Source organism: Meleagris gallopavo, chromosome 3, assembly GCF_905368555.1.
Source record: "Meleagris gallopavo chromosome 3, MGAL_WU_HG_1.1, whole genome shotgun sequence".
Lineage (NCBI taxonomy): Eukaryota > Metazoa > Chordata > Aves > Galliformes > Phasianidae > Meleagris > Meleagris gallopavo.
Window position 1 is genome coordinate 58,756,994 of NC_139406.1, and position 22,301 is coordinate 58,779,294.

Here is a 22,301-nt window from a genome sequence, read left to right on the forward strand (position 1 = left end):
ACATGAAACCCCACTGGGGAAAATTCAAAACAGTGGAAATTGCACTCCCATCTGCAGAAATTATCTCACACCCTGGGAAGAGTCCCAGAATCCAAGTACTGCATGAACAGATGGGAAACAAAGGAAAACAGCTGATGACTCCAGATAATGAGTCTTAATGGCCAGGGAGAGAAAAAAAAAAACAACTAACAATAACAAAATCCATCCGGAATATCTCCGTTTAATTAAAATTCAGCTCAGTAAAGATTGAAATGGGTAATAAATGCAGAAACTAGCATTGATACAGTAGTAGCAATATGAGTTCAATCTGAAAGCTCAGCCATATCCCTTTTACAACTGTATGAGCAGCAATAGCAAAAGACCCTTCCCCTGTCTTGGACCATCTCTTCTGCATCCATGCGGGGCACCTGCCACTTGTGAGCCATGAAATTTGAGAGCAATGCAAATGGTGTGAAAATTCAGAGCATGGGGAAGGAAATCACCTCCCTTTCAGCTGCAGCCAAACCTCCTGCGAGCCCTGATGGTCAGCCTTGAGCTGGTGCAGCCAACGGGGAGCTCACACAAAAGCAAAGCATTTGTCTGTAGTGTGCGTGCTGGCTTTTGTTGATGAGCTGTTTTTTTTGGGAACAGCTGGAGGCTTTATCTGGGTGTGCAGCCTAATGGATAGTTATAGAGTGTGGCTGAGCCCAGCAGTTAGGGACTTGAGACTGCTCGCAACCTATCAGTGTGCCAGCAGGGCATTTCATCTTGGCCAGCTGAGTGGGAATAGCAAGCCAGTATCTATTTGGGAACCTAACCACCATGAGCACACGTGCCATTGGAGAGATCAATTTAGTGACTGGGGATGATGCTAAGAAACTCAGTTCTCAAATAGTTTCTTACTGTTATCACAAGTAAAGCATGTTAGAGACTCGGGAAATCCAGAATTAAGATAAAACTTTTTGAGTTTCAAGCCAAACACACTAGTGTGAAATACACAACTCATGCATCAAGACACCATTAACTTTTCCAGCTGTGAAGTACTTTTGAGCACCTAAAGATGGAATGACCTCTCCTGTGGTTCATCAAAACCCCCATACCAGCTAAAAAATCACTTGGGTTGCTTTACCACGTATTGTTGAAATAAGAATACATGGAGTTTTATGTCCTAGATTAGAAGTAAAGGATTTTAAAATACAGATTAAAGTTTGCCATTATTGCTGCCTGGTGTGGGGGCTATCAAACAGACTGATTTTCAAACAAACTTTTTGCTTAAACACATTGTTCATTCTCAGAAACAGGATCCTGCTCCCAGATAGAGGGGTACCACCACTGATACACACCCACCAAAGCTGAGTGGAACATTTTCAGACCCAAAAAGGGCTACCGGTGGGGGTGACTTAAGTGAGGCTTTTATTTATTCAGATGGGTTCCTCCATATGCCCAGCTGGGTTGTGCAAGGCAGACCTTTCTAGCTGTTATCCTTGGTGTGACCTTAATGTGCCTTCACCATATGTTTCTGCTTTTATGGGTCATGTTTTATGCTGGTTCACAGTCAGCACCAATTTACTGCAGAAGCAGTAAAATACCAGCAAATAAAAATCCATATGAAAATGTGTGAAAGCTTCTCACTGCCCATGGATGGCACCTGGGTGCTCTGTTTGTAGCTGAGACAGACTGCTCCACATTTGTTGGAGGAAAAGGGAAACAGTTTGTGTAAGATTTCTGTTCTATTGCTCAGTACAGAAGACCTACAGCATGAGATTTATACTCACTGCTGTATTAAGCACATTCCTTGGGAGGTGGACAGGCACGTGGACGTGACCCCTGTCCTGGGACAGGGCAGGCAGTAGGCTGCTCCCCAGGGGTACCTGCAGCATGGTTTCCATCTGTTAGCAGCCGTTGGTTGCTAGTGTTCAGTGCAGGGACACAGACCCAGGCTGGAGGTGGGAACTGCAGAACTGATGCCATTCAAGCTGCGTAAAATATTGCATTGTAAATTATTTCTTCAGCTAGCTATAAATTTGCCTAAAGTTTAGTAGTCTAGATTAGAGACATGACACTTAATAAAACAAATGGTTTTACACTGCTTATGTCTTTTGTTGCCTTGTGGAAATCCATCTACATCTGGCTGAGTTACAAGCCTTTGAAAAAGCAATTCACACGTGCTCTGTAGAAACATATTTAATTTTGGCATTTAATGACCCCAAGGATTGCCTCATGCTTTAGCTTGGCCCCTCAGCACAAATAAACCTGTTCAGCTCCAGCTGATGGTTCAGAGCCCACAGTGTGCAGCTCCTGTCCAGGCCATGGAGTGCAGAGGGTTCTTGTAATTATACCCTTTACTTGTGATCTCAGCTTGTCCTGCTCTAGGCCAAGCTGCAGCAGGATTCAGAGCTGGGAGTAGGCAGACTGCACCCATGTTCCCAGGCTGCATCCTCCCTGCTGCAGGCAGAACTGGAGACAAAGACTCAGCAGCGAGCCTAGCTGGGAACTGGAGTGACTGGGGTGAGAGCCACAGGGCAGATGGAAAAGGCCGGAGGCAGCTGGGCCCGGAAGCACTCCTAGCTGGCAAGGGAACGGGGTTGCCTATGGGGAGGACTGTGGGACCAGGAGCAGTCCTTTGGCACAGCCCTAGAGAAGCGGGTGCTGCTCGCCCTTCATGTAGTCTTGGCAAATTTCTTGAATCAAACCTCGCACAGATGGTGAGATTGCACACTGCTGCTTCTCAGCCTGCCAAAATATAGACTCTGGGTCTAATTTCCAGAAGTACTCAGTGCTCACCTGCAGCTGCCATCAGTGGGAGGTGTGCTTTGGTTACAAGAACTGCTGCATGTTGCTGGAAACCCTGCAAATTCAGAGCCCCAGCACTGGGAAAGGGGCACAACTGGACCCTCATCTCACTTCTGTCCTTCACACACAAAATGGAAATTAAAAAAGAATCCTCATAGCAGTACTATAGTAGCAAATGAATTAGCAGTTAAGAGGCACACAAGTGCTGTGCAGATGAACTCCCCGGAAAAGCTCAGGAGGGAATTAACAAAGGCTGTCTTCAGAGGAGGGCTTGAATAATAGGCAGGAAACGTGTCACACCAAACTTCTGGAAGAAAGCGCAATAAATCACCACTTACCAGCTTGGCAGCGTCTGCCCTGAACATTGAGTGAGGAAGGGGCCCTCTGGGTCAGCACAGTGTGTGCTACTGGGCCAGGGCCACAATAAGAGGTTGCATCATCCTCATACATGCGGCTGAATGTCTGCTGCTCCCACCTTCTGGGTTTTCCTCTTGTAGCACTGCCTGAGTTTCCAGCCTAAAAGTGCCTCAGCAAGGCTGTGTCATTTTGCAGGGACAGAAAACTTGTGATGTAGGATCTGGGAGCTGCTTTTGCTGTATGACATGGGGCTGGAAGGTAGGATGAGTGGTAGTGGCCTTACGTTGCACCGGGTTGGATATTAGGAAAAAAACCTTCAAGAATTGGAACAGACTGCCCAGGAAAGTGGTGGAGACTCCATCCTTGGAGGTGTTCAGGAATGGGATAGATGTGGCACTGAGGGACATGAGTTAGTGGACTTGGTGGGGATAGGTTGGTCTTTGAACTAGATGATCTTAGAGGTCTTTTCCAACCATAATGATTATGTTTCTATGAGAGCAAGATTAAGCCAGGAGATTCGTGCTGATTTGCCCCTTGACCCATTGTGTTGGCAGATTGCTTTGAGCCAGCTCAGCTCTGCCCCACCAGCCAAAAAAGGACTTTCTATCACTCTTAATTCATGTCAACACATCTACATTGTTTCTGTTACAGCAAGAAAAAAATAATTTTCCCCCTAATGAAGACAAGCCCTTGGGGTGTGTTGCAAAGCATGCTCTGGGGTGCTGGGCCCTGCACCAAAAGGACGGAGGAAGGCAGAGAGAAAAGCCCCTCAGACCTCGACAATATGAAAACCCATAGGTGTGATTTTTAAAATAGTGTTTTCTCTGCTTTTCATGTTCTGTAAAGAGAATGAATAATTGGGAGATGAGCAGCCCCGAGGTGCTGCTGAAATGGAAAGGGAATTAGTGGGAAATGAGCAGATGGGAAGTGAGAGGTAGATGAATAGAGTCACACAATGGGATCTGATTGATCGGCTGCAGCATGTCATGCTGAGAGCTGGAAGCTTCCTGCTCTTGGGGAAAAAATAGCCACCCTCCTTCCCTCTCTGCAAAAGCCTCCAAAGGAAGCATAGAACACACGGAGGGTGTCCTTGCTCATGTGGGCTGCAGCACATCCACCTTGCTGTGATGGAAGGCACGAAATGAGGGATCAGAGAACTGAGGGTTCTCTGTCTTTAAAAGCAATCATGTGCCAATGTGCTGGCAATTATTATTAGCTCAGAGCAGGGGTTCAGTGTTTTATTTCTTATGGGAAACAAAAGCGATACCCAGCAGATGTCTGTCCCTGTGAGGTGATTCACTTCATCTGTACTCTGACAAGAGCCGTCTGAAATCAATGCATCACGAAAGCCTGCATTTGAGTTTTATTAAGGTTTTATTTTGACTGAATTTGAGGGAGTAGCATTAAAATGACCACACACACACAAAGCCATCTGCTCTCAAAGATATGGATGTACATACCAACGTGTGGTGCTGTCATTTGAAATATATGGTTGGCCTGCTGGAGAAACAGCTGGATAGTGTTGATTTTCCAGTATTCCAAATATTCTTGCTGAACAGTAAAAACACCATGAGGGCTTTGATTGACGCATTAAATGGAGCACACTCAAATGATACTTATGTCTCTGAAGTGAGACTGAGAATTCATTTTTTTTTCCATTTTCATTTTGCTCTCCCAAGCAAGGCTAACTAGACTGGGAAACTGGCTGGGAGAGTTTATGGGCATTGACTCATCTGTTCATTCCTTCAGACTTGGCTTCCAACCCACAGTGATCTCGTATTTTTGCAGGAGCCAGGTCTCCTGCTTGTATTGTGTTAAAGATGGGCAGAACAGAGAGTCTGCCAGCCCAGGGACCTCATCTGTGTGATACAAGCAGTTGCCTACTTGTATTAAGTTTTAACTCAACCGAATCCTCCACACCCAAACATCTTCCAGACTGGTTGTTAGGAAGATTTAGTGGAGAAAAGAGGAAAGCCTGAAAGTTTTGAATTCAGATATTTCATTTACAGGACCAAAGCTGTGGCACATGAGTACTGAAAGTAATACAGTGTGCGACAGTTGCGGCTATGATACATAGCAAACATTGTGTAAGAAACCATGAAAACTGTTGTACCTGATGTCAACAGATAAAAAATCATCAGAAGAGAGTGGAGATTTAGACTAGATATAAGTTTTCTACAGTAGGAGTAGCAAAGCACTGGAACAGGTTGCCCAGAGAGGTGGTAGATGCCTCATTCCTGGAAATATCCAAGGTCAGGCTGGATGGGACTCTGAGCAACCTGATCTAGCTGTAGGTGTCACCTAGTTCAAACCAGATAGCTTGTAAGTTTTAACATCATCTCAGCTCCAAGTGTAAAAGATGCAGTGTCCACTGGCATGAAAGATACAGAATAGGGAATGTTGTGCAAGGCCAGACTCGAGCCATGCAGCCCCAGTGTGGATGAGGACATGTAGCAGTCACAACTTAGTAGGATTCCCCAGCCTTCAAGTGTGAGGATCACAGGGAACTTTCATTTGCAGGGTTCAGTAATACACACGGAGGATTTATTGCCATGAATTTCTTTATTACAGGATAATATCAGTAATAGCATCAGTGAAGGAAAAAAAATGGCAATGCAGTTAAAATGGTCAGCATTACTATTAAAACAGAAACCTAGCTTGAGTACTAGCTTTAATAATACAGCCAACATAGAAGGATACTAATATTGTGTAAACTTGCCCATACACAGAGTGGTGCTGCTTTCCTCAGACTAAATGTGTGTTAGATACATATAGGGAGCCTTTTTTCAAAAAGTATTTGTCTTTTATGGTCTCCACAGCAAAATGTAATTCCTGGTCAGATTGAAATGCTTTATGTAACACTGGCCTATTGCAAATCATCTTTTCTTTTGCAGACTGCTTTCATAGAAGCTTCAGGCGTAAGAAAAATAATTATACAAGTTATTCACAGTCACAATATTCATTGGGGATCAAGTGCTATAGTACAACAGGACGCAATTTATTAATGATGCTTATCAAAAGAGAAGCGATCTCTAATCTCATAAAATAGCTGATGCTTAAACCAAGGTTACCGTAATGATCAAACGGGAACTACAGGCACATCGCAAAAGTAATAAGTTATCCCTAATTCTAAAAGCTATCCATGACAAAACTGGCTCTTTAAAATGATATTATGCCACATGCAAATGCTCGCTCCTGCTGCCTTTGGAAAAGTTCCCGATCCAGAGAGTGATTTTGCTCTAAAACTCATTGCTGACTACAAACTGGGAGGCAATTCTCAGCCTGAAGCAGAGAAAATGAAGGATAATGAATCTCTGCCACATACTCATCAGTTCCTCCTTCCATAGCTCAGTGGGCAAACTCGGGAGCACACAGGCCACAGAAAATGAAATCCTCTTGAATTTTCCCATTAGGTTAAACCCATTCAGCTTTTGTCACTGCCAGAAATCTCCACGCTCCACTTTCTTACTCATTTGTTCTGCCTTTTTTTTTTTCTTTTTTTTTTCCCCTCATTAGAACCAATGGATAAAGTATGTTTCCCACCTTGAAGACAGAAATGAATTTAAAATTAACTGTCCCTGAACAAGATTTTCCTTCAAGGGTGTAGATGAGGAGATAAAGATAAATGGAAGGAGTGGGCACACAAGAAGCTCCCTTATATCACATTAGTGCTGGTTTCTTCATTGAGCTGGGCAACTCAGGGAAGTTCTGCCCCTTAGATCTCCTCATCAGTAAAATGTGATTAATGTACTTGCTGGTCTCAAGATTTGTAACAAGCATGAGCTGAGACTCACTCCCGTGAGCACTCGTGTTATTTTATTTGTGCAAAGTAAGTGGGAGCAGAGCGATGTTGTCTAGGAGGACAAGAAGCGCCAACAGATCCCATGGTACCTCAGGAGCAGACCTTCACTTTGCTGTGTGCATTCAGCATTATGGATAGTAGCTAAGCACTAAAGATTTTGACAGCACTTGAAATAATTAAGGAGTCACTTTTTATTCACATTTAAAAATGGCCAAAAGCAAAAATGATGAAGCGAAGCAAAGCAAAGGGATTGCAGGACAGGGAGCTTTTCTGCAGCAGCCTTCGCTGGCACGTCCCTGTTCTTCCTTTCAGGTCCCAGTCGGTGGTGGAAGCCGGCACGCTGAAGCACGAGGACCTGGGGGAAAGCGAGAACACCCAGCCACTGCTGGCCCTGGACTAAGCCCCACATGCTGACCGCAGACATCCAGACCCCACCCACCCAGAAACCACCGAGCACACGATACGCATTCACACGCGTTTCGCTTGAGAACAAGTCCTTCATCTTTCTTCAGCGAGTAACAAGAGCCACCAGCCATCTGCCCATGCAGCCAACGCTGAACAGCCTTTCTATTGACACAGGGTGCGAAGGAAGACGCAGTGGGGGTCTGTCCATATGTAAAGAATTTCATCTTCTTTCCTTTTTGGACTTCTGGCATTAAAAAATTGGAAATGATGGGACTGCCCTCTCCTTTTAAAGAAACCAGTGTGTGTCAGTAGAAGTTTTCCTGAAGCCTCCAGTAGGGACGCTCAATTTTATAGAAGCTAAGGTTAAATGTGTATTAAAGCAAAGCATCTTTAAAGTCTGCACTGTTCAGCGTGGCTCATAGGGCAAAAACAGCATTATCTACAGTGTGTTTGAGATCTGCGGAAGGATTTTGTATTAAAAAAGTAAAAATCAGTGCCAGCATAATGCCATACAACGTGACACTTTGCGATTGCCTCATCCATATTGCTTTTAGGGGGGGTCACTTATTTCAGTATCTAGCAAAAAGGATCCTTAACTTTTGAAACCCTTACAAAACTGTCAGCTAAGTGAAATGAGCTGCGTGGGCAGCAGATATAGACAACTTGGAATGCAATTATTTAATTCTAACGATGTGTTTTTCCACAGGCAACTCGGGAACCCATTAGATGTGTACGTTTGTATGAGAGGGGGTGGCAGGGAGACCCACCGGACACATTCACCAGTGATTAATGGTTCATTCAGATTTTTCATTTAGGCCCCAACCTCAAATAAAAGCTCTGCAGAACCATTTACCCCCTCCCCTCCTGCAGTCAGTGAAAGGTGTAGCCAGAAGGGAATGCTGACTGCTGATGCGGGCCATGAGAAAGGAAAACTTAGAATTAATTATTCAGTACAGGCTTCTGCTAGAAGGAAATGTGGACAAACAGAAGAACTGAAATGCCAAAGATCAGTTTGTTATCTCTCTCTTTGCTCTATGTGCAAGAAGAGTCCCATCCCTTCATTGAAATGGAAATTGGATTAAAGAAATAAAAGAAAAATTGTTATCAAATTGCATGAGCAGTGACTTTATTTCCTAAAACAGTTACAACCACCATACATGCTTTTTGTCTTCAATTTAATTGCCATGCATTGACAGTTGCTAGAACACGGGGTTGGCACCAACATATCAAAGATAACTGCATAAAACATACATATATGAAATAAGATGATAACTCACAGGCTGCACAAGAGTTTTTCATGCAGCTCTGGAGCATCCATCGGATTCATAAGCAATGCTCGGAAAGTGGTGGCCTGGGTCAGCTGGAAATGGTCATCCCTAACAAATGGAGTTACAAAACACTGTCTTCATTCACAGCCCGTTATGCTTGCACAAGGCAGAAAAGACACCCTACAGATCCCATTAACACAACAGGATTGTACCTGCTTGTATGTGTACAGGACAGTCTCATTCACAATAACCTTCCTCTGCAGAAGTGTGCTACTGGGACAAGGCCTGGCCTCCACAGTAGAGAGTCTTTAGGGCAGTGAACGTTCCCAGCAAAGGAGACAGAAAAAGCAGCAAACACACTGAGCAGGGACATTAAACAAATGACTGAGCCCATTTACCTTTGGGTTTTTTTTTCCATTCCTCTACCCTATGGCATTATAACCCACTACAGAAAGCTGCGACTGGACACAGCTCCCCCCTTCCCCAAGGCTCATGAGGACTCTCAGACATTTGGATTGGTCACAGCATGCTTGCTTAAAGCATAATGTAAATCAAACATACATAAAAACAAAACAAAACAACAAACCAAGGCAGACACCTACTACACTGCAGCATTAGTGAAGAAATACTTTGGTTTGCAATTTTTCTCTGTTAATACACTTATCTCCACTGCCACTGAATCTTTGTGATGGCCTACACTGCTCATTCAAGTATGTACTTACTACTTTACAAATGCCCTGTGCTGCCATTTCCCTCTGTAAACACAGCTGAAGAATGAAACATTTAAATTGCAGTAGTACTCAATCTGAAAAGCATTTCCATTCACTTCATCCATTGGTATTTCCAATATTTAAAAAGCTTTTCCAACATGAAATACTGGATGGCAAAGAGGAGTAACTAAAATAACATACTACTTATTCACTGCCTAATTTCTGTGTTTTGCTATATATATATATATATATATATATATGTATTCACCATTTTTGTATCTAATCCAATAAATGAATCTAACAAAAAGAGATGGTCTCAGAAGAGAGACTACTCTTGACAGGTAGGCAGAGAGCAGAATCACTTCAGTGCTGCAGCAGCTATTCACAAGAAACCTTGTCACATTCAAGGCACTTAAGATATCAAACGGTCACTATGTCACTACACAGTTTAATGAACAGTGCCACTCAGGCACACACACATTCTAGGAAGATAACTTTGATCTATTTGCCAATTGCAATCTGTATATATAAAGCATGTGACTTCAAAGGAACGATCAGGACAGCATGTTTTCTTATAAATAAAGCTCCAAAGTTTTTACCATTCCTTTAGTGTTCACTCTGTGCTATAGAAACTAAAATGCAATATTAATAAAAGCATTTCTAAGCCACTAATTTTGGTTTAAACAGTTCTTGATTACTTCATTACAAACTATGTCTTTATTTTATAGAATAGCAAAATAGTTTATAATTTCTACTGCTTGATAAGTGTATGGAGATACAAAGCACAGCCCAGCTCAACAACTACCAGGATTACTTTTTTTCTTATTGTACTACGACTCCTTAATATAAAAAGTACATTATTTCCAGTTTTATACATAATTCTTGTAAAGCCTCCAAAAGTATTTTTATATTTTCTAAAGTGTGAAACTTATAAATCTTTCTCAGTTTCCATGATTATTCACAGAGAACTGTCACCTTACAGCAGATGGTACTCTGTGTTATCGCTGATATGGACAACACATTAAAGTCTAATTACCACTGCTACCTAAAACTGACTCTTGATCAGAGAGGGCTTATCAGTGTGTGTTCCATTTATTTTTTAATAGTCAGAAAGGAAATTAAAGTGCACACCTCCAGAAATGGGTTACAACAGCTTATGTGCAATTGTCATGCGTTACATGGCATTACAAGATTACTTAATAAAATACAAAGTCTGAAGAAGTATTCAATTTATGGGAATGCAAGGCTGCTGCCTATATTTTTGCCTAGCAAATATGGCAATCATGCAGCATGTGCTGTTTATACTTACAATACTTAGGCACCATGATGTAGTACAAAATCATAGAACATTAAGCAAATAAGACAACTGTTCAGAGTCCTTTAAACCATGAGGCCAAAGCTCCGAAGACTCAGTAACCCTCATGTCTCCTTGCTTAGTACCTGTCTCTCACAACCCTCACTAGTGATGCCACTGCTCTTGATGAGGTTGAGCAGACCCGAGCATCCTAGCACACCTATCCATTTCCACTGGCTTTGCAGGTGAGTAGATCACAGCTGGTTTCAAACATTATCTGTGCAAACTCTGGTTAATTTGTTAGTGTTCTTAGAAATAAACAGTGGAGGCTTCTGCACCTTCCATCTCCCATCAAACAGTGAGGAACCAAAAGAACAGCCAACTGCTTAAACATCGAGGATTTCTCTCTTAAAAATAAGGCTTTTTTAACATACAACAAACTCTGGGTAGCAAATACAGAGTATACTGTAAATTATGCTGTGATAACACTGCTTCCGGACTGTACCATACATTTCAAGAAAAGGAAAACACCACTAGGTCAATTCAACATCTTCCAATGTCACATTACAAAATTGAAGTTTACCTGCTAAGAGAACTATTTTGTTTTAGAAGGACAACGCTCTACTAAGAAGCAGAGTATGCAAGTTTCTGTTTGTATTTCTAGGAAGGCAAGAGAAGGCCGCAGGAGGCAAAATGAAATCTGTTTATATACTACTTTTGTTGTGCTACAGCACAATGTACAATATATGCTTATAGCTAGAGATGCACTTTGTATATACATTATTTTTAAAAATAGTGGTTGATTGAAGAAGATCTGTTCATAATTATGCTAGAAAAATAGTTATTCAGGTAGAAAAAACAACAAAACACACAATCCATTCACATTCTCTAGAGTTGATAACATAGGGACATGTTTTATACCTAAAGCAGTTAACGTTACAACTGCACAATGATTATCAAAGCTGATTGGATGCATGTGTCTATAAATACCATACCTGCTGCTTCCCAGAGAGAAGCCCGGGAAGTATTTCCCAGATGTATTATTGCAAACCTTGTGCCTGAACGTGGCCAGGCAGGTAGATGACTGTTTTTGAACACATTATACAGGCATGGTAAAAACATCTGCACATTTCTCAGCTTGAAAATCCAGACCTGTATTGCTCCTTGACAGATAAGATCTGTATTCTCAGACTTGCAGCCTGAAAAACAATACGTATCAGTGCTATATCAGTATGAACCAAACATGGCTTTTTTTTTTTTTTTGCTTTTTTTTTTTTTCTTTCTTTCTGTTTTTTAAATCCAAGTCCTCTGTGATTGTAGAATGTCATTATCTCTTTTAACCTTTACAACACTAGCATTCTTCATATGCTGTATAAATTAATCCTGCATGTTTCTTTTTGCATACTCTGTCAGGTTAAAGCTCCTCTGGCTCTCCACATCAGATATAATCCCTTAAATAGCAGGAAGGGTTCGTCTCTGTTGTGCTGTTAACTCAGGATGCCACACATCAACAATGAATATCAGACGATAACTTTCAGCATCCTGCCACACTTCGTGCTCGAAAGAGTCATCAAAAATAAGAACCTTCCCTTCTTCCCAGGTTCTGCAACACAAAAAGAACATGCTTTAGTGCAGTATTTGAAGTGCCATGACACATGCAAGCTATACATCAGCTCTGAGGATGTTCTCCTACATGTGAGAACCATTTAAACGTTATATGTTGCACAGTCAGGAATTCAGTACCTAATGTTAATATACTGGAGTATCAGAGATTTAATTGAAATAAACTACAGGAAGATCGTCTAATGAAGTATTATTGAGAGATTGTTTTTTCTCCCTCTGCCTAGTTATGGCCACATGTGCCCACAGACATTTGCAATATTTGTTATTTACATAATTTTTAAGAGTTTAGTCCAATAAGCTAGGAGTGTTCATCAAACTCAGGGGCATAATACCGGTATAGTAATCTTCTCCCTCTTTTCTAATCAGATATACACTCAGTGAGTAATGGAAACTGATGGAATGATGAGCAATATGGCTTGAAAATAAATTACTTTAAATGTTTTTTTTGTTTTTTTTTTTTTTTCCTCTGAAAACCAGAACAACACAATTAGGTTCTGATCCTGCTTTATAATTTGAGTGAATATAAGTCATATCCTATAAATCCATTCAAAGCACATTCAAGAGTCTAAGAATTTTTCTTCATAGGAAGGCCGCAGTGATATAGCATGCATTGATTCAGGTTATACTGTTAACGTTGAACTGAAAGCACGAGAACACACAATTTAAACCCCCTCTGCTTGCCAAGTACCACTAAAGCAGAGATCACTAAAGTGGACCTAAGTACTCTGGCTTACTGTTCACTGTTATACGTAAAGCCAAGTTGTAACAATGGAATCTTTCCAAGATCTGTACCTCTGTTAGGCTCAAAAAGGGAAACATGACTTACACAAACCAGCTAATTTTTAAGCACCTCCACTGTTTGAAAAATTAAGACAATGGCCAGATTTAAAAGCCACAGCAAGAGCAAATGGAGATGGGAAATATCACTGGAATCCGCATTTCTTTCTGTTTTATGAAGGATAAAATCACAGAACAATTTAGGCCGGAAGAAACTTCAGAAGGTCATCTGTTCCAAGCCTCTGCTGAGAGCAAGACTTACTGCAAAGTTGGATGCAGTGTTGAAGCCAGATGAGATATCTCAGTTTCTCATCTAGTGGAGTTTTTAATATCTACAATGATGGGCATCACCTCTCTGAACCTCTTCTTGAGTGTCACATGCTCCAGCTTTTTCTTGTTCATCCTCCACAGAAGTCACTTCAACTTATCAATGACTTTCTTGCACAGAAGTGTCCCAAATCAGAGACAGTACTATAGATGCAGTGTTTGGAGTGCAGAAGAGGGAAAAAATTGCTCCCCTCAAATTGATTCATATGCACTTACTAATACAGTTCAGTGTGAGGTTAGCCTTCCACCACAAGAGCACATGTTCAACATGCCTACTAGGACTCTTAGCCCTTTTCAGTAAAGCTGCTTTCTAGCCAGTGCCCACCCAGCCTATACTGTTATCTGTTAGCAGATTGCAGGGCTTTCCCTTTGTTGAACTTCATGAAGCTTCATTTCCCCCACTTCTCCAGCCTGTTGAGATCTGAATTCATAATTTTGAAGAGATTTAAAGCCTGGTTACCTGCAGCCTTAATACTGCAAAAATCAGCATATGAGCAGAGAACATAAGAGTCATCACACTGTCTGCCTTTCAGATCACAGTCTTGCCTACTCCATTTAGATGCAAGTAGGCAGTTTGTATTACATAGCTTGCCTGACATAAAGTTAGGTAGTGGTACAAAAAGCAAATTTATTTTACATCGCAGCAAGACAGAAGCATTTGTTTGATTATTCATTGAGTCTCATCTGAAGGGATACAACAGTCAGTCAAGTCAGTAACAACCAATGTTACTTCCTAAAGCCATCCTACTATGAATGCATAATCAAGTATTTCAACACGAGAAGCAGTTTATGAGCATTGATGCCCTGAAAGGAAATTAGAAACTGTGAACAGTAGTGATGATAAAGAAGCAAAGATCTTGTCATCAAAGATGGAAATAAATCGCTTAGCTCATTCAACTATGTTCATTCAAATGGAAAACAATTTTCTGTTAAAAAAAAAAAAAAAAAATCAGTGAAAAATGAGATCTGGATTCCTAAGTCACTTAGGTATTTTTGAGCATTTAAGTCAAGAAAAGCAAAACTTAGCTATCAACATTTATGGGGATGTCCTGTAATGCTCTGAAGGAAAGTGGAAATTGAAATAGGATTATTTCAGTTGAAACGATAATCTAAACATATTTTCAGTGGGCAACCAGCATAACACTGAAATACTGCCTTGAAACGAACACTGAAGGCCCACGTAATTACCTTTTGCAGGTTTTAAGTATGATCATGTATTTTTTTCTGCTACAGAGTCAGCTATCCAATAGGAAAAATGTTTTATGTCATATTGGCTTTGCGTCTCTGATTCTCTGCTACTGCACTAGAATTACATTGGTATTACTCAAGTCAATGCTGTAATGTGGTAAAGAATCGTGGATTTTTTTGTTGTTTTGATTTTTTTTAAATGTTTATTTTTGATTAAACAAAGTCCAAACAGCACTGCGCTAAATATCCTGAAAGTGTAAGCCTACTTAAAGACAACAGAAACTCCAAGTATCCAGATGAAATAGCTTCAGAGGTTACAAGCTGTATCTATCATTTGCATCAATCATACTGGGATGAGCTGTTTTGCATAACAAAGAAGTCATAAAGTTGACAGAACTATTAGCCCTTTTTGCATAGATTACAAAACCCACTAGTATGCAAATAAGTATTTTCCAGATGTCTTCATGGTATCAGAAACACTTCACAGTGGGACCACAGGGACAACAGTACTCTGGCATGATGCTAAGCCACTTTGGAGTAGTTTTATATCACCTGTTCAGCTCTTATGTCACCCCTCGCAGGTGAGATTTTGGATTGACTTCTGCTTAAGGCTGTAATTCTGCATCTTCGTTTCAAAACACGATTACCACATCTGACAGATGTTTGATTTCTGATAGCTAGATATTATTTACCTACCATTTCTGCACACTGTTCCCTAGGTTTTCCTTCAGACTTCAAAACACCCCAATGACCTTATATTACTATAGCCGTGCTGAATAACAATGAGGTGCACAAGCTCCTGGTAGCAATCAAAAGATTCTCTTGCAGGTAACAGAGTAAATCACAGTACTAGATAGAGCTGAGTTGCCTGTCCATCAAAGAATGAGCTGCATAGTAGCATTGTCCCTCTAAACATACACTGGGTGACACAGAACTAATGGGTACAAAATTTTCTACACTGTGCATGCAGCAATGGGACAGGAAGCCAAAGAAGGATGGCATCAAAGCCCTGTCAAACCTTCATACTTGTGCCAGCTCTCCTGTTTGAAACCACTAGCTTCCTAATGTTCTGTTCGACTAGGAGAGGAGAAAATGAAAATGCTAAAGATACGATTTCTTCCTGATGTAATTTCTTTCCACAGCAGTTCACCTCTATCGGCTTCTGTGAGTAACAGGATGTAAAAGCATCTTTTCATTGCCATTACTAGGCATACTTTAAATGAAAACCCTCTCTTCGAATGTATAGCTCTTGCCAAAATCAACTGAAGTTAGCACATTCCAGCACAGGCTGTGGTCACCTCTTGAATGTGAGTTTTACATTTCAAATGAGTGAGTTGGATGCATAAACATGAACCTAGTTCAGAAGCCTAGATACTGAGTGAAATGCTCTGACTGCAGCACACCAGCAACAACAGACATTTCTCCACTCTGCTCTGACACATCCTGGTGTTGAGGAACCAAGGGGGGTAGTTAAGTTCATTTTCCACACCACTATCCCTTCTGTTCAGATTAAGGCAAAGAAGAGTAGTCAGCTACAATAACGAGGTCAGTTGTGGACACCTGCTACCTTGGAAGGGAATCAAAATCACCACTTTGTTTACACAGGCACAGAATAGCCACCTGTGATAATGCCTTTCAGTCACCGTAGATCTGAATTCACAATAATGTTCAACAGTTAAAAGAATTCATGTTTTCCTGTTAATCCATTAGCCCATTAGGTATCTCTACCTTCATCCCAATGTCTATCTTAAACTTGTTTTGGATACTGGATTGAAATGATGGAAACAAGCATATTTGTCACAACCTAGGCAGTGTAGGTTTTATAGTTTAACAGTCTGACATAGTCAGTGTTATGTTGGCAGGAACCCTAACAAATCTCTAGTAACATTTTTAACAGTTGCATAATTGCATCTACAAAAATTATAAAAATTTCTTGTTGTAGTTATTTTCAGATGTTCTGGAAAAAATCTTTGCCACATATTGCAGTCATGCAAACAGGAGTAGAGTTTCATTTCATCATATCAAATATTACTGTACAGTAGTACCACAAAAAGAATTCAAAGTCAACATTTGTTGCACTCAGATGCTATAGACAAAATATGCAGTATTCCAAATAAATATATTGAGATACCAAGTGTTATTAGAAGTCCAGCTAATTGTGCAAGTTAAGTCTGTGAAAAGTGATACAGTTAATATTTTTAAACACAGGAAAATATAGTATCACATAAAAATTCAACTGGAATATTTTTTAACTAAATTATCTTGAAACAGAATGAATGCTAGGAATAGGGTTTCTGCAGAAATGCAATAGTATTTGGTTACAGTGGTGAAAACAGGGCAATAGCTGTTGCTCTGTAAGTAAAGAGCATAGAATTCAAAGTCAAAATTAAAACAAACAAACAAACAAAAACTAAATAACAAACACAAATCAAAGAAAAAATAGATCAGATAGAACAACTCTTTTGGCAAGCATATTAGATTGGCATTGTAAAGGTAAACACAGATTTCATGGACAAAAAAACATTTTTTCCCACACTAACACAGAAAGAGCAGCTATGTCTCTAAAGATTCTTCTGGCATTGTTTGTTTGACAACTGACATGGATATGCTTATACCAAGAGCGAGGGTGCAAGTTGCCTGCTTAAAGAAATACATAGCACCTCCTGATCAGTAGAACATCCTTTTTTTTTTTTTTTTCTTTTTTTTTTCTTCCTTTTCATTAGACACATTACCACATATCTTTTCAGGGCTGAGGATGGTAGAGGAAAATTAATAACAACAAAAACAGCCAACGAACCAAATATCCCAGACAATACCTGTTTTCCTGGGCACATCGAATTCTGCAGCCTTCTTTAGGTATCACTAAGCCCAAGTGCATCCTTAGCCGACAATTGGTGGGCCCTGTGTGGGGCCAAACGTGAGTTCCTGGAAGCATGACAGAATATTTGATCTGCAAGAAGAGAGAGAAGCCTTCAGCAAGGTCATTTTCACAACCGTACTGCTTTGAGTTCAGGACTTCATTACATCTCTTCCACTATGACATCACCTTCTGTGAGTCTCAGCAATACTTGCGTATTCCCACATCCTGAAGGTGTTCAATACTGTGTTGTGCATGTATATTTTTCGTTTTGGGCTGAAATGAATAATCTCCTGTGTGTCAGTAGAAAAACATCCTATATCCAATGTAAGACCTGCAGACACGCTTAATATCTAAAAGGATGGTCTACAGGAGGCACAAGACATGGCCAGAGTGACTGGCTGGTAGTCACTCTCAGATCACAATGGGATTAGGAAGGCTATTGAAAGTCTTAGCTGAAGCAACCATGTGATGGAGTTCAGGATCATGGGGATAGGGAGACAGGCAAAAAGCTGGAGTACTACCCACAGCTTTGGGAGAGCAGACTGGTTTATTCAGGGATCTGCTAGGAAAAATATCAAAAAACACAGTGCTGGAGAGAAGAGCAGTCTAGGTAATTTGGTTTACTTTTAAGGATCACGTCCTCCAAGCTCAAGAACAGTCTATCCCCACAGTTAAGAAGCACAGAGATACTGAAAAGCTGAAATAAAGAGAGGAAGCATACAAGAGAAAAAAGCAGGGTGAGATTATCCCAAAAGGACATACTCAGAGTGTGCAGGGATGAAAGAAAGTCAAGGCTCATCTGGTGAGATCTAGAGGTTAAATTGAAGGGCATCATTAAAGATTTCAACAGATTCAACAGCAGTAAAAGGAAGTATAGGAAAAACACAGGCCCACGGCTGAATGTGGCAGGAGATCTGACGACAAAGCCCATGGAAAAGGCTAAGGCACTAGATGCCTTTTTTGCCTCAGTCTTTACTGCTAAGATTGACCTACAGGAATCCCAGACACCTGAGAACAATGGAGGAGACTGGTGCAAAGACTTACCCTCATGTTAAGGAACATTAAACAAACTCAAAAAATCATTTCATAGACCCTAGCAGGTTTTAATCAGGAGTACTGAAGGAGCTGGCTGATAATGTCAAAAGGCCACCCTCAATCTCTGAAAGGCTACAGCAGGGGAGGTTCCTAGGGACTGTAAGAAAGCAAATGTTCATGTCATTAGTGTGGGCAACAAGGAAGATCTGAGGAACTACAGTCAGTTTCATCTTACAGATGGAGCAAGTAATCCTGGAAGCCATTTTCAAACACATGAAGGAAAAGGTGGTTGGGAGCAGTCAGCATGGATTTACAAAGGGGAAATCATGCTTAACCAGCTTTCTAGTGAGATGTCTAGCTTGATGGATGAGGGGAGATTGGTGGGTATTGTTTAGCTCAACTTTTGTAAGGCTTTTGACATTGTCTGCCAATAACATCCTCATTGACAAACTGATGAAGTGGAAAATAGGTAAACTGACAGTGAAGGAGGCTGAAAACTGACAGTTCAGACAGGCTCAAGGAGCTGTGATCAAAGCACAACACCCACAGCTCACCAGAGGTATACCCCAGGGTTCAGTATTGGGTCCAACACTGTTTATGCTTCACTAATGTCCTGGATGAAGGGAAAGAGTACATCTCTTGTCAAGGATAGAATATTGAGGAGAAAAGACTGGTACACCAATTTTTTTTTGCTGTCATAAGGGTTTTGACAAGTTGGAAATTGGAAGAAACACAAATCTCATGAAGTTAAACAAAAAAATGAAAAGTCCTGCACTAGAGAGAAATAACTATGCATCACTAGCTATAGAACAGCTGTCTGGAAAACAACTTCACAGAAAAAAAGAACTCAGGGTCCTTGTAAACAACAGCTTAAAACAATGTGTTCTTGCAGTAGAGAAGGCCAAGAGCCTCCTGGGCTGCCTTTGGCAGAACCTTGCAAGCAGGTTGAGGGAGGTGATCCTTACTCTCAAGCACTCTCAGCGATGGGTCCAGTTCTGGGCTACTCACTCCAAAATAAACATAGACGCATTGAGCAAGTCTAGTGAAGGGTCACAAAGATAAGCAATGGCCTCTGAAATGTAAGGGAATGCTGAGAGAGATGGGAATGCTCAGTCTGCAGAAAGGAAGGCTCAGCAGGGATATTATCATTGTGATTCTACAAGGGCCCAGTGAAAAGGATGAATGTTATGTGACAGTGGTGAGGAGCACCTTTTCAGGGTAGGACAGGGTAGCTTTGTTAAATCCTGTTATTTTTAAGACATTCCCAACTTTCCAATTACAACAAAATGAGCATAAAAGAATGTGTGCCTAATGCCTGAGGTTTGATCTTACCAGTGATATCTTACAACAGCAAGCAATAAGCTCCAGTGGCTGTGGCACACACAGATGCTCCATTACACTGCCTCTGCTACAAGTGAGATACATTAGCTTGTTTACCCTATCAGACTCTGAAGAAACTCAAATAACTGCTACTACTGGCTATGGAGGGAAGTTACTGATATTCCACAGAAATACTTCTATAATGCTAGAAATACTTGCATTGTGGAATTATTACTGTCATGTATGTAATTTGCCTGCACATATCTGTTTAGATATGTCTGTGAGATATATATACATAAACACACTGCACCCAAGAATTACATGTACATCATCAAATATTCCTGAACTACAGACAGGTTATACTGTGGTTGAAAACTAAAGCTATGAGGAGTTTTACTGGGGTACACTGGGGTGCCAAAAACGATGAACACAGAAGTAGCTTTTTGCACTCTGGGATAAATTTGTTTTCAGTTGTGGATGCCACAGAAAGCAGTTTTCTTGGGATTTGCCACACTGATTGTAATGATTTCTTTCATCAGTTACATTCACTTCAACCAGCTTCTCTAACAAACTAATGAAACAACAGCCTTATTCACTGTCATAACACTGGCCATTCAGTGTTCTTCTGCACAAAAGCAAGTCTAATGAAAGAACTGGACACTTACACAAAAGACTCAGGATTATGCACTGCGTTTTTCAACTTCAGTATCCTTCCTTTTGCTTGCTAAAGCTTACAGGTTTAATAATTTCTTTGGAAAAAAAAATTCTGATCTACAGAATCAGTTGTTATCACTGTTGGGCCATTCAGTCGCATAGGTATATTTGATCCCTAGAATAGAAATCTTCTGCATGATTTAATGAGGTTAATTTGTAGCAGAGTAATCAGCATAGACCAGGTACATGAAACTAATTTTGTTGACATCCAAGGACACAGCCCATGGATGTAAAGTTTCTTTCCTTTATGCGACCAGCGGTACTGTTTGGCCTCTGTGAGGTTACTCTCATTCCATCTAACGCAGCCAGACTGGGGTAAGTATGCAAAGGTTATCATAGCAAGAGTCTGGCTCCCTGATTTAGTTTTGTGCATTCAGCTGAGAGTAAGCATTGGCAAACTTGGGTTAGAAAGGATCTAGCCCAACAACCTGCTCAAAGCACGGTTAGCTGTGTGTCACAATAGATCACTTAAGACTAAGTTTAGTAATTTATTACCACCAGTTGACCCACAGTAAACAACTACTTACCCAGCATGAGCTCCTTATGATCACAAGAAAAACTGGTTCAACTAAAAATTCCATGAGAAACCTTTAGCTAATGTATTTTATCTTGTATTTGCTGAAGGCTTTTACAGTATTAACTTTGTTGTGTGTCTGTGGCATCGCTAAATACACCAAGTTCACATGCCCTTCTATACACATTCCTCAGCATCACCTGCTCCCAGCCTTAGGGATTTGCAAAAACAAAGAAGTTTGCCAGGTACCTGTCCTCTTCGGCAGCCCGTAGCTTCTGGGAATCTTTCCAATAAAGCACACGTTTTTGGAACACCTTTACAAGCATTCGCATTTTTTCTTCCTAGTGAAAATAAGTGATGTAGCACTAATAAATGCAATGAACAAACAGTCCCTTGTTTTCTACTTTGCAGAACAGCAACAAATCTGCCAGGGAGCTGACACCAAAATCAGTAAGTATTCATAATCACATTTCTCAAATTATGAAACAGAAATGCCAGCTTACATGTTGTAATGTCAGAGTAGCTTGCCATTTCTTTGCTTTTAAATTATTTGAAAAGAGTAAGCTTTCTACCTATTCAAACGTGACTCTAAAAGTATGGTTATGTTTTTGTTAGTGATTAAGTACATCATTAAAGTATAATTGTTAAAAAGACAAATAATGCCAACAATATTATATCATTTCACCATTTATTTAGATAGACCTTGGCCATTAATATTTTATCTTACAGGACTTTTTCACATGTAGAGTCTTTTAAGAAATTCAAGTCATCTCAGTAATTAAACTTGCCACTGCACGGTGACAAGCAGGTTTTTTAGAGCTCAGATTCTTTTGCCCATACCATTTTTCTGAACAACGGACCTCACCTAGTGGGCAATAACATTGAGGATATGTCTTCTGCTTTCCCGTCCTCCCTCAGGATGATCTCTACTATGCATTACCATGCAAAATTTTGGCAGCCCTGTCATGAGGTGAGTGTGTTACCCTGAATGGATTGTTAGAGGAGACTGTGGGCAATAAGAATCCTGTCCACTGTCAACGGGGTCTCAGACAGTATTCTATTAGCTACCTTCCCCTGCAGACTTAAAGAACAGGTTCAATGATTTAAAAAAAATAAAACATTCAGGAAAAACTCCTTTTTATACTATATTAATCTGAGAAAGTGAAACTGGGGAAAGAGAAATACAAAATGTTTTACCTTGTTGCCATAAAGTAAACTGACTCCAGTCTCCTTTTTCTCGTAGATTTTCATCTTCAGGCAAAAAGAGGCTTCTTTTTTTATCCATCACATCAAGCCCCTCATCTCGAATGAGCTTCCAGTTTTTTTCTAAGGACT

The 22,301-nt window shown here is 40.6% G+C and overlaps 2 protein-coding genes across 9 annotated transcripts in view; one reads left to right on the plus strand and one right to left on the minus strand.

Annotated features, from left to right (window-relative positions):
* CLVS1 (clavesin 1) overlaps window positions 1–8,409 on the plus strand; it is an 84,170-nt gene extending 75,761 nt beyond the window's left edge. Inside the window, exon 5 of the mRNA XM_003205070.5 lies at window positions 7,244–8,409. Coding sequence (XP_003205118.1) covers window positions 7,244–7,331 — 88 coding nt within the window. The 3' untranslated portion in view covers window positions 7,332–8,409. The remainder of the gene's footprint in view (window positions 1–7,243) is intronic.
* A 25-nt stretch (window positions 8,410–8,434) lies between these two features.
* Window positions 8,435–22,301, minus strand: part of ASPH (aspartate beta-hydroxylase) — a 102,413-nt gene continuing 88,546 nt past the window's right edge. For all 8 annotated transcript variants that reach the window (XM_010708966.4, XM_085221176.1, XM_085221175.1 and 5 more), the window contains 4 exons: window positions 22,164–22,299; window positions 21,216–21,307; window positions 17,340–17,473; window positions 8,435–12,211 (listed from right to left, as the gene is read on the minus strand). In XM_010708966.4, coding sequence (XP_010707268.2) covers window positions 12,061–12,211; window positions 17,340–17,473; window positions 21,216–21,307; window positions 22,164–22,299 — 513 coding nt within the window. In that variant the 3' untranslated portion in view covers window positions 8,435–12,060. The remainder of the gene's footprint in view (window positions 12,212–17,339; window positions 17,474–21,215; window positions 21,308–22,163; window positions 22,300–22,301) is intronic.